Source organism: Chanodichthys erythropterus, chromosome 18 (assembly GCF_024489055.1).
Source record: "Chanodichthys erythropterus isolate Z2021 chromosome 18, ASM2448905v1, whole genome shotgun sequence".
NCBI lineage: Eukaryota > Metazoa > Chordata > Actinopteri > Cypriniformes > Xenocyprididae > Chanodichthys > Chanodichthys erythropterus.
In genome coordinates, this window is record NC_090238.1 from 22029703 (window position 1) to 22045285 (window position 15583).

Consider the following 15583-nt stretch of genomic DNA (forward strand, 5'->3'; position numbering starts at 1 on the left):
TTATTGTAGATGTATTATATTATTTATATAGATCAATTTATTTAAGTTATTTAACCTTTTTTTTTTTTTTTTTTACTTTTCCACAGACCCCCAGTAGCCCCTGGACCCGTTTGAAAACCCGTTTTATGGGGTTCAAACTGCAATTTGCTGTGTCTCAGACACTGTATTTCATACTGTTTTCAATATATAGTCAATGGCTTCCACAGTCTTGCTGAGATACCCATCATTTTCCTCTAGTGCTCCCAAAGAAAGGCAAGTTACTCAGCAAGTTATGTTGACAGACAAGGAAAAGGAAACTCATATTTTGTAAATGATATACAGATTAGGAAATGAAGTGCCCTTTCTAAAAACCTCAATACAACATACAATATTGTGATATTCGGGCTGCCCAACCCCATGCAGGCCTTAGTGTTGTGACAAGAAAGAACTGTAACATGTCTGTACAGTTGAAAGACGTGATGGGAGTGAACACAAGCCAAACCACATCCTGCAGTCTGACTTTATGACCTTTTTGTGAAATTTGTGTAACTGCAGTTTCTCAATACTTCACACAAAGCAAAATTTCCAATATTCTTGGCTTGTATTTAAATGGCATTTCATATAAACATATTTCATTCACTTAATAATACAAAAGAATACAGCCACATCAAACAGCAAATTCATAACTGCATTTAAGAAAAATACGTTGACATGACATTGACAACTCAGGTCTGTTCTTAGCAACATGAGGATTTTTTTTTCTCTGAGATTAGATGTTTAATAAGTAAATGATTTGTTTAAACATATGCAATATATTAAACCCATCTACAAGCTACAAAATAATTTAATATAAAATATAAATGAAATAACTTGAGCTTAGAGCTAGAGGCAATCAAGTGATTTTTGATCAGTTTGATGTAGTTAACCCTGACTAATATGATTCTGACATGCTGTAAACACCCAGACCAGTACATATATTTTACCTTCACATGTAGCTAAACATCCTAGTAAGAAAACATTCAGAAAGTCAGAGGTATGTATAAAAACTCACATTTTTCGATAAAGATTAATGACAAAATGGCAAATACAATCAATGTAGATATTTTTCCCAGAGCATAACAACCATTCAGTGCTTTACTGGGTTGTGGCGCTGTATAAACGTTGCGAGTGTCTGTGTTTTCAGCACATTCCGTGCTTACGGAGTGACTCTATGCACTGGAAAGTGGCTCCAAGGGCCCAGCTAGTCTCCATGTTATTTATTTGTCTTGCCAGCTGAAATTTAAACAGAATGACACAGTTAAAGTAAATCACAGCGCTGCCCATGACATTTTTTCCTCAAAATAATACAGATAAATCACATACTGCTGTAATTGACCATATACATGTCATGTGTTGCAATATGTGTCCAAAAGTCACCACAAAGTAACTATTTCAAAGTCCTGTTAAGTCAAGAGTAGCACACCTTCAGCTCTTTATCAGGCGGGAAGTCAAGCTCCTGAAGAAGTACCGAGATGTAGGTCAGATCCAAACACAGGAACGGAGTCTCCTTTATCCCTCCGGCTGACATGTTATTGCACACTGCACCACAAACAAGAGAATGGATGAATGTTTTGTTCAGTTATTTTTAAAATAAAATATTATAGTAATAATGACACCCTGAAATCTTATTATTGCCACAATACTGGTAATTTTACACTACCGTTCAAAAGGGGTTGGTAAGATTATTATTATTTTTTTATGTTTTTGAAAGTCTTTAGTGCTCACCAAAGCTGCATTTAAAAACTGCACTAAAAAACAGTAATATTGTGAAATATTATTATAATTTAAAATAGGTATTTTCTATTTAAATATATTTTAAAATGCAATTTATTCCTGTGATGGCAAAGCTGAATTTTCAGCAGCCATTACTGCAGTCTTTACTGGTTTGAAAAATATTTTTGTGGAAACAGGGATACATTTTTCAGGATTCTTTTGATACAACTACGCAAAAGGTCTGGACTTGATCAATTTTATTAATGTTAACAGGAGATACAAAAAGACAGGATTCTTTGATAGAAAGTTCAAAAGGACAGCATTTATTTGAAATAGAAATCTTTTGTACAAAGTCCTTTTTGATCAATTTAGTGTAATTAATTAAGAGTTACTTGCACAAAATATATACTACAAATACAACCACTTACAATTACAAAAACACTTACCTTTTTTGGCACCTTCAATGTAATCACGGACTCTGACAGTCCCCCCTGTGATTTCATCTGAGACAGTCACAAAGTTTTTCAAAATGAGTGAAGAAAGAAAAAAAGACCATGTTTGAATCAGATCAAATGACAGCAATCAGACTAATCACCAATGAGGCCCAGATCCACAGCCCTGTCGTAGTAGTAGGAGAATGCATAGAAGTCCATGTCTTTTACTTCTTCTGTTTTTCTCACCCGTTTGTAGATCATCTTTTCCACTTTTCTAAGGCAAGACTCATAGATGGGCTCCCCTGGAACAGAAAACATACATAAGTGACTCAATAAAACACAAACAGGGTCACTGTACATTGATAAACAGTACTGTGTATCAAAGTAATTTGTGCAACTATGTTCTTAAAAGTCCCTGTTTTTTTTATGCTGGATGACTGACACAAGAATGTATATATAATATATATACACACACAAGCATATATATATATATATATATATAAGCAATGAGGTACAAGAGTCTGCGCTGTATCGTGAATAAGTCACAGCTGAAGGGCTTATTCACGATACAGCACTAGCCTCGGGTACCTTATTGCATTTATAAAACGGTTACCACACAATACAAATATTAAAGCCAGAAATATGTATCAATGCAACTTTCATGAAGTAAACTGTCACTAAAAGCCTTCCTTCCGCTGGAAAAAAATAGTCCCTGACCGTGAACAGCAACAGAAGTTACATTATTACGCCATTAGATGGCAGCAAAGACTGTCTTTATGATTGTGTCAGTCAGTAGTGAAGACTTTTACATTGAAAAGACTGAATTGTTGTGAACACAGAACAAGACGCAACTGAAAAATACTTTGACTAGCTCCGTCAGTCACGGGAAAACCCCTTAACCGTTAAAAGGACAGGATAATACATCGGACATTTAAACAGATTTTTTATTATGAACATAGGACTGACCTGAAGTAAAATGCTAAATCTGAATGCAGGTAATAAACTCAGTCACTTGATCTCTTTCTCACAGTACTCTTCTACATACTACAGTAAGCTTCAATGAACAATATCAATTGAGAACATAGTTTACGTTGCTAAGAGTGGTTGATAAGGGTGTTGTGTAGTGATACACAGAACCGTTCGGTGAAGCGGTCATAGCAGTGTTTTATTGTGAATAAAACACAGCTACTGAATCAAAGATAGGAACTATCAATTTTATACACACACACATATATATATATATATATATATATATATATATATATATATATATATATATATATATATAAACCTAACCCAGACAATGTATTTCATACCTGCTTTCTGGCCTTTAACAGTATACAGTACTTCAGCATGTTCCCACTGTCCAGAATAATCTGAGGCTACACATGGACTAATCAGCTCTTGGGGTCCTGGTACTGGGGAAAAATGCAACCAAATGATTTATACATATCAGCATTTTTACTGCCACTATGTGGAGTAACTGTGACACTGCTGAGGAAGACACATCCAAACATGAGCTCTGCAGTGCCACCTGGGGGCCAAACACAAGAGCACATTTACACAAACACATGCGTGTCTTTGCTCATAATAACCTTAAAACCCACTCAGAGAGAAGCGGGATACTCTCCTACAATGGATAAAACTATAAACAAAGAAATCTGATTACATTTGTAGTGGACTAAATGTAAAACTCAGTAATAAACTGCATGCAGAAGCTATTGCACTGATGACAGTTTCTCTCTCTGGACTCAACTAAATCAGTGCAACAGCTGGCCACCAAGGAATTAATCTTCAGTGTGTTATTAAGAGATTAGATAATGGCTTATTTATCGAGTGAATGAGGTCTTTAAAAGCCAAAGATGAAGAGAGATTGTAGACCACATACAAGGCTGTCCTTCAATCCCTCCCAACACAGCTAGTCTGGCTGACATCAAACCCAGGCCAAGGTAACTACAGAGAAAGAGAAGAGACATTAAAGAAATTAATATACAAGATATAAAAATACATTATATATACATATAGATATAAATAGATATACATTTTTTTAAAGAAATAAACACTTCAAATAAGCGCTCTTCTTGGACATTCTTTTCATCAAAGAATCTTGACAAAATGCATCATGGTTTCCACAAAAATATTAAGCAGCTTGATAGTTTTTAACAGTTTTTATCAAAAATGTTTCTTGAGCACCAAATCAGCATATTAGAATGATTTCAGAAGAATGGATAAATCACAAATATTTCAGTATTTCATATGAATGTAAGAGATATGAGAATGGCACATTTTGGAGCCTTTTGAGCAACTGTCATACACCAAAAGTGATTCCTCAACACTATCTTGTCTTTGAAACGTCAAAGAGTAAAGACTTTGCTTAGTTGGTCTCTGCTGGATGGTTTGTGGTGTCAAATCTCCTGCCATGAATAACTAGTAATTCTAGTAATCTGTAGATGAGTCCCACGATGGGATTGTAATTGGAGGCTTGTGTGATTACACTCTAATCAGGAGAGCGAGGCGAGACGAACACTTGTACCGTTGACACTAATCATTGTGCTAACATAAGCCCTGGATACCCCTGACCAAGAACAGGAACCAATGAGTGGTGGTGTTAAACATTGGGCAAGTCACATAACGGCCGCTGAAGAAACTGGATTTTTTGAACAGATTGAGTAATGTGGTGATACTGTATTTCTGAGCGTTGAGGATTCTTAAAATGGATGTACTATCGGATATCTGCAAATATAAAAAGATTTTCTTTATTTTATTGGTATCAGTCAGTATGGGATATTTAATTTTTCATGCTCATTTTCTATATTTTTACATTAAGATTACCATCCTCTAAAAAGCTCACTGAACATTAATCTTTGAAAACCGTTTAACAAATGAATGTAAAAAAGAAAATGTAATCTTCAACAAATCTAAAAATTAATATCCATTTTCATGCATTAAATTATAATGTTGTGCTGCCCGAGTTAACTTGTAGCATTTAAAATAATTGATTTCTGTCTTTAATCTTTCATTTTTTATTTATTTTGACAAAATTGTATAGAATTTTAAAATTTCCAGCCAGAAAATGTTTCTGCAAATGCTCACTGAGAGCATGTATACATGTAAAAATAAATAAATTAAGAAAGAAAGAATGAAAATGCCATTATCTTTTACGTGTTAATATTTTTTACAAAAGTATCTCTTCTACAGAATTAAACAGCATGATGCTTTAATCGTTACTTTCTTTACCACACATTTTGATGTCAACTTACGCCCTGCCCACTTTACCTGTGTGAGTAGAGGGCATGACTGATGTTGAACATCTGAAACGATGTCACATAATCAATAGGTGAGGTCTGGATGGTTTTCTGTACAGGAACAAAACACAAACAAGCAAATATTGATGAATAAAAGTTGCATTCTTATCTTCTTAAGCAGGAATCTGGTAAGAATGACAAATATTACCATTCTAGTTTGTACTAGTCTCATCACTGCCTACATTGGCAAGTTTCTTGTCCAGAATACTTTTTAAATACAATATTATTCAGCAATATTGCCTAGTTTGCCTAGTCTAGTAGTTGTAAATTCAGACTATGTATTTAACACAACATCTGTCAGCAACTACAAGTAAGCTGTAATCTGTAGAGCAGTCCCAAACATGAGCTCAGAGAGCAACTAGAGCTCTCGGAGAAACTGTGTAATGACATAATAAATTGGTCCTCGATCCAAAAACGCCTGTACAGGACCTGACCTAGTTCAAGAGAAAGAATCTCTCTAACTCTCTCAGCCCAATGTACAACAACCTTCATTTACAAGGCCTATGGGATTAACAGGACATTTGCAGATTAATGCATAGGATGGGAGACCATCATGGTAGTTTGTTAAGAGAGACGTGACTTTATTAACATGGGTATACAGCTATGTGTATATATGCATGTACATGGCTCACTTCATCCTGTAGTGCAAAGGTGATCTGGGTTGAGCCTCCTCCTAAATCCAGCATGCCTACTGTAGGAGTCTCAGTACCATGAAGAGCACCTGTGAAGGACAGACTTTTTAAATCACTTTGACTAATCAATCTAAGAACAGGAAAAATAAAGAAAAATGTATGAATAATATATATGAGTCCAGATTAAGCTTTGACTAAATTGATGCGACATATAACGTGACTAATACAATTGCTTACCTATTAAAAAGTTTATGGTAATCCAAGCTGACATGCCTGTGTAAATACAAATGTGCATTCATTGTTAGCACAATAATTACATTTTCCTTACTTTTTTTTTAACTTCATTGTACTACAAAAACATACTACTTTCTTACAGTCCAAAATGAACATCTAAGCTGCAAAAACATTTTGTTCTGAACTTCTGCAATGTTTTCATGTCAGGCAGAAAAATACAACACTTTACTGCCCACACACATTTATGGCCAGTGACAGTAATATAATACAGAGAAAGATGGATCAATACTTTTATTTATAACACAAAAAAGAGCTACATCTAAAGGCCAATTCACACTGCACAGACACCAACAAACACAGGAAATCAATTTGGCTGTTGGATTTAGAAATTCATGAAAAATAACTGTCATGTTCACACTGCCCCGACAGACACAACAAACTTCGAGTCAGAATGTCTATACGTATCATTTTTCGCCTGAGGGAAAAGGGTCTACAAAACGAAAGAGGTTATGGGTGAAGCTGTGGTTGCTGGGTGATGGGAAAGACGTACTTGAACTAATGCAGAGAATTGCAGTTGATCTGGACAAACTATTAGAAAGATTAAATACTCCAGCTTTGATATTTGTTCATGAAAAAAATTTGTTGCAGTGACAGTAATTTCTTAATTTATGTCAGAGGTGCAAAATAATCAACTGGTAACTCATGATATTTTGAAACGCATTCATATTCAGTCACGTCTGCTGTGGTTTATTTGTGTTCAAACAGCTGCACTGAACAGCATCCATTAGGGTTTTTATTCCAAAGTGAGCATACTTGGAGAAATATTGATATATTTACACAAGCTAGTTTCATATTTATTAGACGGAATCATCATTTTCATATCAATAAAATATGTTTACATTAGAGTATGCCAGAGTTTGTTGGTGTTTGTTGGAAAATCATACCACACTCCTCAGACATTCCAAGACCCGACAAACACAGATTGAACATGTTCGTACGGGTGAAAACAAACTTCGACCACCGCCAACAAATGCCAACAGGGGTAATTCACTGATCCGACAAATCCCGACTGTCAGTGTTTGTTAGCGTCTGTCTGTGCGGTGTGAATTGGCCTTAAGAATAACTTATGGAATAAAGAGAATAAGAATAAACTCCTGATTGTGTGTAGCACCTGCAGGTATGCAGATCCATCCGACAGATCCTACATCAGAAACTAGCATGTTTTATTTAACAATATCAGAAATTTGATATGAATGTAATATATATATATATATATATATATATATATATATATATATGATGAATAGAACGTTCAAAAGAACAGCATTAAATAAACAGTCTAATTTAATGTGTTCACGCTGAAAAAAAAATTCCTTTCAAAAGAAAAAAAAGAAGTACTGACCCCAAACATTTGAACAGTAGTGTATATCACATGCTGGTGGATTCTATGCATTTAAAGAGCTTAGCATTAACATACAGTCATGGCCTGGCTAGATCACTAAGACACTGGTGTGTTAGTGCATCATTGGATCTTTTTGCTTATAAACTGTATGTTTGTTTTGAAAGTAGGTTGCTTCTGAACAAAGTAAGGGGCTTTAGCTCTCAGAAATAACCAAACTCACTTAGTATCTATAAACTCCACCCCTCCATCCCGTTCCCTCACATATACCACTTAGGCACAGCATTAACAATAAGTCTGTATGATTTGCTGTGATGGACTAATCTGGTTGGGTAAGCTTGTGTGTCCAGGAGAGTTTAGATTCACGCTGATAATGAGACTGAGATTATCTGGTTACGGGACCTAAAGAGTTTAAACATTAATTTTACAACAAAACCTCAAACACAAATTGCTACCCATTAAGCAAAGACAACTTGTATATCAACAAAAAAAGCAGTATTAATCTGGCTTTTGTTAAACATTCAGTTTGCCCATGCTAGTTTTTTGTTTCTTTAAAAGGAATTTACTGCCTAGCAAATTAATGGCTGCTAATCTGTTTGCTGAGATTATAGTGCACACGGGACATTATCCTCTGGGCTCATTATTACTTGTGTGAACTATTTTAAAGGATTGGATTAATGTCCCATATACGCATTATCTATCGTTAATATACACAGCTCAAGCTATTACTGAAGAAAATTTCAATTTACAACTTATATGCTAGAAGCGCAAATGCTTGACCGCTGTGACCAGAAGCTTTTGACGAGCCGAGTTAACATCTGCCAGTTTCACATTCCTGACGGACAGACTTCTGCATGAATCATAGCTCAGCAAGAACTTTTGTCATGTTTGAACTTTCAAGATGTGCTTCCTCAGTTTTCCTAGTCCTAATATTAAAATAATAACCCTAAAATGTTCAAAGAAGTTTGTCACACAAAACCCAGTTGATTTGTTAGCTGAGACTGTAAAGTCATGTTTTTAACTTCATGGCTAATATACACTGACTGGCAAAAAACAAAACAAAATGGATTTAAATGATTGGATCATTATTGCAGTGTTATTATGCACTGATGGAGTGTGTAGCTTTTCATGTAGGAAGACCCATCATGACCATTTGTGAAAGAACGGATTTTGAGGGAGCATGAAGAATCACTTTCTCACATGAATTGGCACCTCTGAGTCCTGATTTAGATTAATTTAAAGTCTTGGAAATAATGTTGTGATGTTATGATGTTGTGATTTTAAGGTCTGGTATATGGTAGGTTACACAATGCTTAACAGTTGTAGTATATTCTATTATAATTTGAAAATTAACACTCTTGTTTATTATAAATCTGACATTATTAAGTAGGGCAAAGGAGAAATTGGCACAGTACCTTCATCTGTGCCATCCATGATTGACACACTCTCTGGTCTATAGAAGAACAAGGACTCGCTAAACACCTCCCTCACCTGCAGCAGAAATATTTTAGGTTTAATGTAACAAGACGTGGTCAGGAAATACTGAGAGAGAACAGGCTGGACAATAAATGCCTGAAGACATAGCTCTCATCTCTGCAATCTAATTAAGCCTTTAGTGTATAAAAAAAAAAAAAAAAACTTTTACTCCACCCTTTACAGTAACTTTGTCTAATATCACTCTCCAAAAAATTATGTTATTGTATTCCTCATATGTAAACTGTTTTGCAAAAAAATACAACATCTGCTAGATTAACAAATGTAAATGAAACTCTAAAAACTTTTAATATATAGTAAGCCCTGAGTTGAGTACAAGCTGCAAGAGGTTATAGAGTGGTGCAAGTATGACAACATGACGTCAAAACCTGGAAGACTAAGATTATCCTATGGGGAGTCTGTGGTAATCCCTGCATCACTCTATAGAGTGAAAGTTTGTTCTCTGACCTTGTCCAGCAGGATGGTGGCCTTCTCACCAGGCAGCAGTCTGAGCCCTGCTGTGGCTCTGAGCATGAGAGGGGAAGAACTCCACAATGTTTCAGGAACTGTCTCTTTAGCGACCTTTAACAATGTCAACAGCCCCTCTTTACTCTGTAAAACATCAGCTACATTAATATAACCATCAAACTGCAGACGGAAAAAAAAATATAACATTTTTGTAAAGGTATTTGTGAAGGGTTCAAAGCTATACAACTTAGTCACATTTTACTGGTTACCTTTTCTGGGTCATCAGCATATGCAGACAGTCCAGGTTTTATAGCTTTAAATGTCTCGTGGGCTAACTTTGGAGCTTCTGTTAACACACAAAGACAAATGTTAGCATTTAAAACTGAAATATCATAAAATTGATTTAGAAAATATATTTACACACTACCATTTTTGGGGTCAGTACATTTTTTTATTCTTTTATTCAGCATGGATGTATTAAATTGATCAAGTGACAGTGAAGAATTTCACATTGTTAGAAAAATTTCAAATTAAAGCTGTTAATTTGAGCATATACTCTTCGGTGTGTCCTTTGACCCATCAGGCTTAGCTGGGATGTGTACATGCATGTGTGTGTGCGACTGATAGCACAGACTATTTGATGTCCATTATAATATGACAATCATAGATTTAACAATAAAGGCTAAAGCAGCACTTAACTGATTTAGCCAAGAATTGGGATGCGATAACTGAGCCATTGGACGATCAGCGCTGCGCTAGGCAGTAAACCTAATATCTGTGGATAACACCCACACAGTCAGCATACCCCTTGTTTTACTTTAGTAACACCATGGTATTGTGCTGGTATGGAAGTCGATATAAATAAATAAATAATTATGCAAGAATGCATTACAGTGCTTGGCAGTTTTTAATTATGTGTAGGCTACTAGTTTTCAAATATCACAATTCTTTTTCTATAAATAGTTAAAGTGATCTAACCAGCCCTTAAAAAAATTACCACAGTAACTATAATTTTCAAAATGCCATAGCCATAATTATTGGCACTACTACAAAATCACAGTGAATTAATATTTGTTATGCTTTATTAAATTTATTGTAATATACACTGCCCTCCAAAAGTTTGGAAACACCCCTGGCAAAGTGTGGTTTTGGACGATATCAGCATAAATCTTTATCGTTTTTTGGCGTAAATTAAATTACAGTAACTTGACATTATCATTGAAGACCAGCAATAATAATTTTTATTTTGATAACATAATGTCAAAGTCAGACATGCCCCTTTGCCAGCTGTGATGCCTGGTTACTGGTTTAAACTTGGTCCAGGTTTGTGAAAGATTTTTGGGTCAGCACACCTTAATAGCTTCAACAACTGATTACCAGTTAAGTTTAGAATACAATAAACCAATTAGAACCCAGTTTAGGTTAGATAGCTGCTAATGGTGGATATTTTGATGAATCGAAAATTTAAGTTTTTTCTATGTATAAACTGTTTATGTAATAAAATATGTTTTCGTAGTTTGTGTTGTTCCTTATCAGTGCAAAATTATCACAAATTAAAAAGGATTCATGCCAATATTGTCCAAAACCTTACTTTTCTAGGGCGTTTTCAAACTTTTGGAGGGCAGCGTATATCTTTTTTTTTATGAATAACTATCAATAATTTTCAGGGACATGCACAGACATTTTGGGGGGCAGGGGCTCAAGTGCAAAAAAGGGCACTTCTCAAAATTATTTATTTAAAAAATAATGAATCCTTAAATATATTAAGACAACTTTGACTCACGCAATTGTTTTATACTCCACAGATTTTTACAAAATAATTAGTTCACAGAGACCATGGTCTTCTTTAGGTTTATCACAAGAGAAGTCAACAGCAACTATTTTCAAGTAGCTATATATTTATATATATTTATAATAAATGACTGCACCAAGGAGAGGGACATAGTTTCACTAATAATTTGTTTATTTTGCACAAATCAATAAATCATTTTAAATTTTTTGGTGTTATTGGAATACTACTTTCATGAAGTGGACAATTTTAAGATTGTGGTCCATTTTTGCTGCCATGTATTTTACTCTAATGGAAAGAAAACTTAACCCTAACCCTACACATTTAGATATTTCTTCTAAATTAACCAAAACAAGCTAATCTGCATATTTAAACACATCAAGATTTTTTTTTTCCTGAACTGTTATTAATACATTATATATTATAACAAATGCCTGCAGAGGGTGCCAAAAGCATGCTGATTTTTGTTGTTAGACAGCACAGCATGATCAAATCCAATCAAAGCCAACCACCATAATTAAAAATATATTATTAGTTAAATAATAATATTCGGCCACTTTTTTGTGATAGAAATGCTACAGCCACTGTAATTTCTTCAACAGTGTGGACATCAAATATGCAAAGACAGAGTGAGGGTTTAAACTTTTGTTGATGTATTATCCTGTGTAAGTGTAGATTTAAGAATAGCATTATGTACCTAATGCTGTATTATGATTTTTAAATGGTTTTAATAAACCATGCATCCTTAGAAAACTGTCTAATGTAATTCATGGATGTGCGTCCATGGAATGCTTCTCTTCTGGTATTGATAGCCCAACCGATATCTTTACCATGGTTCAAAACGCAATGCATAGCACAATAAAATAATTGAAATTATAATATGACATAAATTTCATTAGTATCAAATCAGGTAGAAGTGTTGATGGTGGTCAAACTATTAATGCAGCGTTAAATGTATAAATAACCCATAAATAGCCAAAACTTTCAGGTTTGTGAACATAGGCTAGCCTACCTGAAAGAGATGCACGGGATGCATGCATCTAGGGCTTTTTTCTTTTTCGCTTCTCATCGCCAGACAGCAGTTGCATTTTCGCGGGAATAGTTGTCACAAGTTTTCAGCCAGCAGCAAACTCGAAGTGAGGTTTGTTTGTAAATCTTGATATTTTCATAAAAAAAAGATATCAAGAACAAAAAAAACAAAACAAAAAAAAAACTTGAGGTGAGGTGGGGCAGGGCACGGAGTGAGGGCATCTGAACTCGACAAAGCCGACCTGATATAGTATTATTTTTAGTTTTATTTTTATTCAGTAAATATATTTGTTTGACAGGGAAGCTGTGCGCAAACAGAAACATATATTCATTAATTAAAAAGAAGAAAAAAAAAAGCACCCCAGAAAAAAAAGGTACTTTCTCTCGAGGAAGAAAAAGGGCAGGGGCTCCAGCCCCTTTTTTGTTTGTGCCTGATAATTTTACTAACTATGGTATTTTGGTGGGAAATGTTCACCACAGTGTTATTTTAGTATTATTTATATATAAATTATTATATAGGATGGTATTTATAACATTTTGAATTTTTATATTTTCAGTTTATGTCTTAATTTAGCTTTAATTTATTTTTATTTCAGTTTTAGCACTTCAACTTCAATTTCAGTTAGCTGCCAAAGCTTTTTAAGTTCAAGTTTTTTCATCTAATATTTATATTTTATTTTAAAAACAACACTGCTAGCTAGTCTGTTGTACTACAAAAATATTTGAAGACAAAACATTTACAGACAAAAAATTCTGAAGTTCTTATGAAAACCTTTGTTATGTTGAATAGGCTGGAAATGTGTTCTTATTTGCAGTGTGTTGCTTGCTTTGACCCTTTCAAAAACCTTTAACATCCCTAATTTGAACTTTCGATTATTACTCTTTTAGTGGACTCAAATATCTCTTAAATTTTAACATACCATTTGGCTCCATCTGAAATTTGAAGATGTGAATCCTGGTTCCAGTGCTTCCAGCATCAAACATAATACCATACTGGAAATTTTCACTGGCCACATGAGCTGAGGTCGGATGTTTATGGGTATCAATCTTATACTGAGGCAGCTGGTCAGATACCAGTGGCTTGGAGTCATCAAAATGACGTTTGACGTAGGTGAGGTAGACCACCAGGCATCCCACAAACATGAAGATGAAAGCTAGCTTTGGGAACCTCATAATGGCAGCCAGAGGTACATGATGTGGAATTATTTTCCCAGTGCAGCAAGCTCAACAGTTCTCTCCACTACCTACAGAAAAACATGTAAAACATCATATAAAAAAGGAATTAATTTGCTATGAGATAAAGACGTATGAAATATCAATGACCCAAGTGAATACAAAGTCATTTGTTTACATTTGACTAAGATATGACTAACAAAGCTAACAACGATTTACATGTTTAACAAAGCCAAGACATGCAGTATTTATACCTGTTATCACTCCAAACAATACAAAATTGAAATTCACACAAAACAAAATGTATTTATAATTTCTGCCACAACTATGACGTTACACAACTTACAAAATTAGTACCAAGCAACACCTGAAAAAACAAAACAACTGCTGTAATTTTGTCAGTTATGTAAGACTTTCTGACTGTCTTGACAGTTCAACAGATGGAGCAATTTAAGTTATTCATTTAATTGAATTATGGTTTTGTCGAGATTTATAACAAATATCTTAAACATTATGTTTTGTATCTGTCATGTTGAACCATAATTGGCGAAAGACAAAAATACACACATTGAGTGGGAAAACACAAACAAGAGATACACCAAAACACACTTTGTAACATGGTGAGCATATTAATCTAACTTTAATAAACACTTGTACTTTATTTTAATGTTGTCTCACAAGAATAATGTGAGAATAGATAAATCTCACTGTTATGAAACAACAATAATATTCTTAAGATCGTTATACCTAGTTCTCTGTAGCAAGATCATATTCCCTCATATGCGAGTCGTGTTTTCTGTATCGATGAATAGCCATGATGAGATTTTGACATGTTACTCCTTTTGAAAAATTGTCATAACCATAACTCTTCTGGTCTCGTTTTGATTACGTCAGTAACTGAAAACGTGGAGGTGACGTGGCGCGACCGCGTACGTCACGCGTTCCGAAGAGAAGACAGACACGACGCGACCTGCAGCGAATAGTTTTCAAAGCCATCTCTTTAGAAATCTGTATGCTATTTAGAAACAATAATAGTGCCACAGTGATTTGATTTAGCCCTGAATCCACTGTGGTTGGTTCTATTTGTTTTTCAGGGCATAAATCCAATTACAATATCAGGTCGTTATTTTTGGACATTGTCACTTCTATTCCTTCCTTTTTGATGATATTAAGTGGCCATATGTTTGGTCACTCCCTCAAAAAAATTTTCTAACAAAGTTAAAGAAATGTCCTATAAAATTATTCAAAGATTTTATCCAGTTAAGTATTTTTTACAGAAATTTAGAAGTGACATTGATACATCCTACTCTTTTTGTGAAGCCTCCACTAAACTGTTGATCATGTGTTTCACATGTTGATATGTCCCTTTTCTTTGTCTTTCTGGAATAATATTGATGCTCTGATTGTCCTAAATGTTTTTTGTAACTTTTTTTTATCATATAGACACATTCTTTTTGGGTTTTATGTTAAAGACAAGAATCTACTTAATGCAAGTTTTTGTATAAACTTTCTTTATTTATTGCAAAGTTTTATATCCATAAGTGTAAATGCATGAGAAGTAAACCCCACTTTAACTTTTTCAAACAAGAATTGAAGATGTATTTAAATACAATTTCAACTTCTGTTAACAAGAAAGCAATGAAAACATCTAGAATTTGTGCCATGTTTAATATTCTCCCATTATATTTGTTTATCGGTTTGCCCTCTTTTCTTCTTCTTCTCTTTCTCTCTTCTCTCATTTCTAATTGAAATGTTGTTTATTTTTTGCGTGTGTCAACTTGTTCTGTTTGTTAATCATGGTTTGAAATTAACACCCGCCAAATGCGGGTAAAAAATCAGCCGTGGCGGGTAACGCTGTCAAATCACTAGCCACTTTGGCTGGTTTATTATTATTATTATTATTATTATGTTTACTC

The 15583-nt window shown here is 34.4% G+C and overlaps 1 protein-coding gene across 2 annotated transcripts; it reads right to left on the minus strand.

Moving 5' to 3' along the window:
• Window positions 1-423: 423 nt before the first annotated feature.
• Window positions 424-14550, minus strand: entpd6 (ectonucleoside triphosphate diphosphohydrolase 6). Of its 2 annotated transcripts, none has more exons than XM_067367851.1 (14): window positions 14415-14550; window positions 13415-13734; window positions 9946-10022; window positions 9677-9820; window positions 9151-9226; window positions 6340-6375; window positions 6103-6191; window positions 5442-5521; window positions 4054-4118; window positions 3482-3583; window positions 2327-2467; window positions 2178-2234; window positions 1442-1557; window positions 424-1251 (listed from the first exon to the last, which is right to left on the minus strand). In XM_067367851.1, the coding sequence occupies exons 2-14, from the start codon at window positions 13665-13667 to the stop codon at window positions 1159-1161; spliced, it is 1329 nt and encodes a 442-aa protein (XP_067223952.1). In that variant the 5' UTR covers window positions 13668-13734; window positions 14415-14550; the 3' UTR covers window positions 424-1158. The 2 variants fall into 2 exon arrangements, with proteins under 2 accessions (XP_067223952.1, XP_067223950.1); XM_067367849.1 differs by having other exon boundaries at window positions 432-1251; window positions 13415-13738.
• Between the last annotated feature and the right edge of the window lie 1033 nt (window positions 14551-15583).

What these genes read in the sequence shown, in the direction of transcription:
- entpd6 (XM_067367851.1), bottom strand. Translation starts at nt 13,667, where the DNA reads ATGAGGTTCCCAAAGCTAGCTTTCATCTTCATGTTTGTGGGATGCCTG. An exon ending in TACCATAAACTTTTTAATAG is followed by an intron (nt 6,192 to 6,339) that starts GTAAGCAATTGT and finishes TGTCCTTCACAG; the next exon opens with GTGCTCTTCATGGTACTGAG. An exon ending in TGTGGATCTGGGCCTCATTG is followed by an intron (nt 2,235 to 2,326) that starts GTGATTAGTCTG and finishes TGACTGTCTCAG; the next exon opens with ATGAAATCACAGGGGGGACT.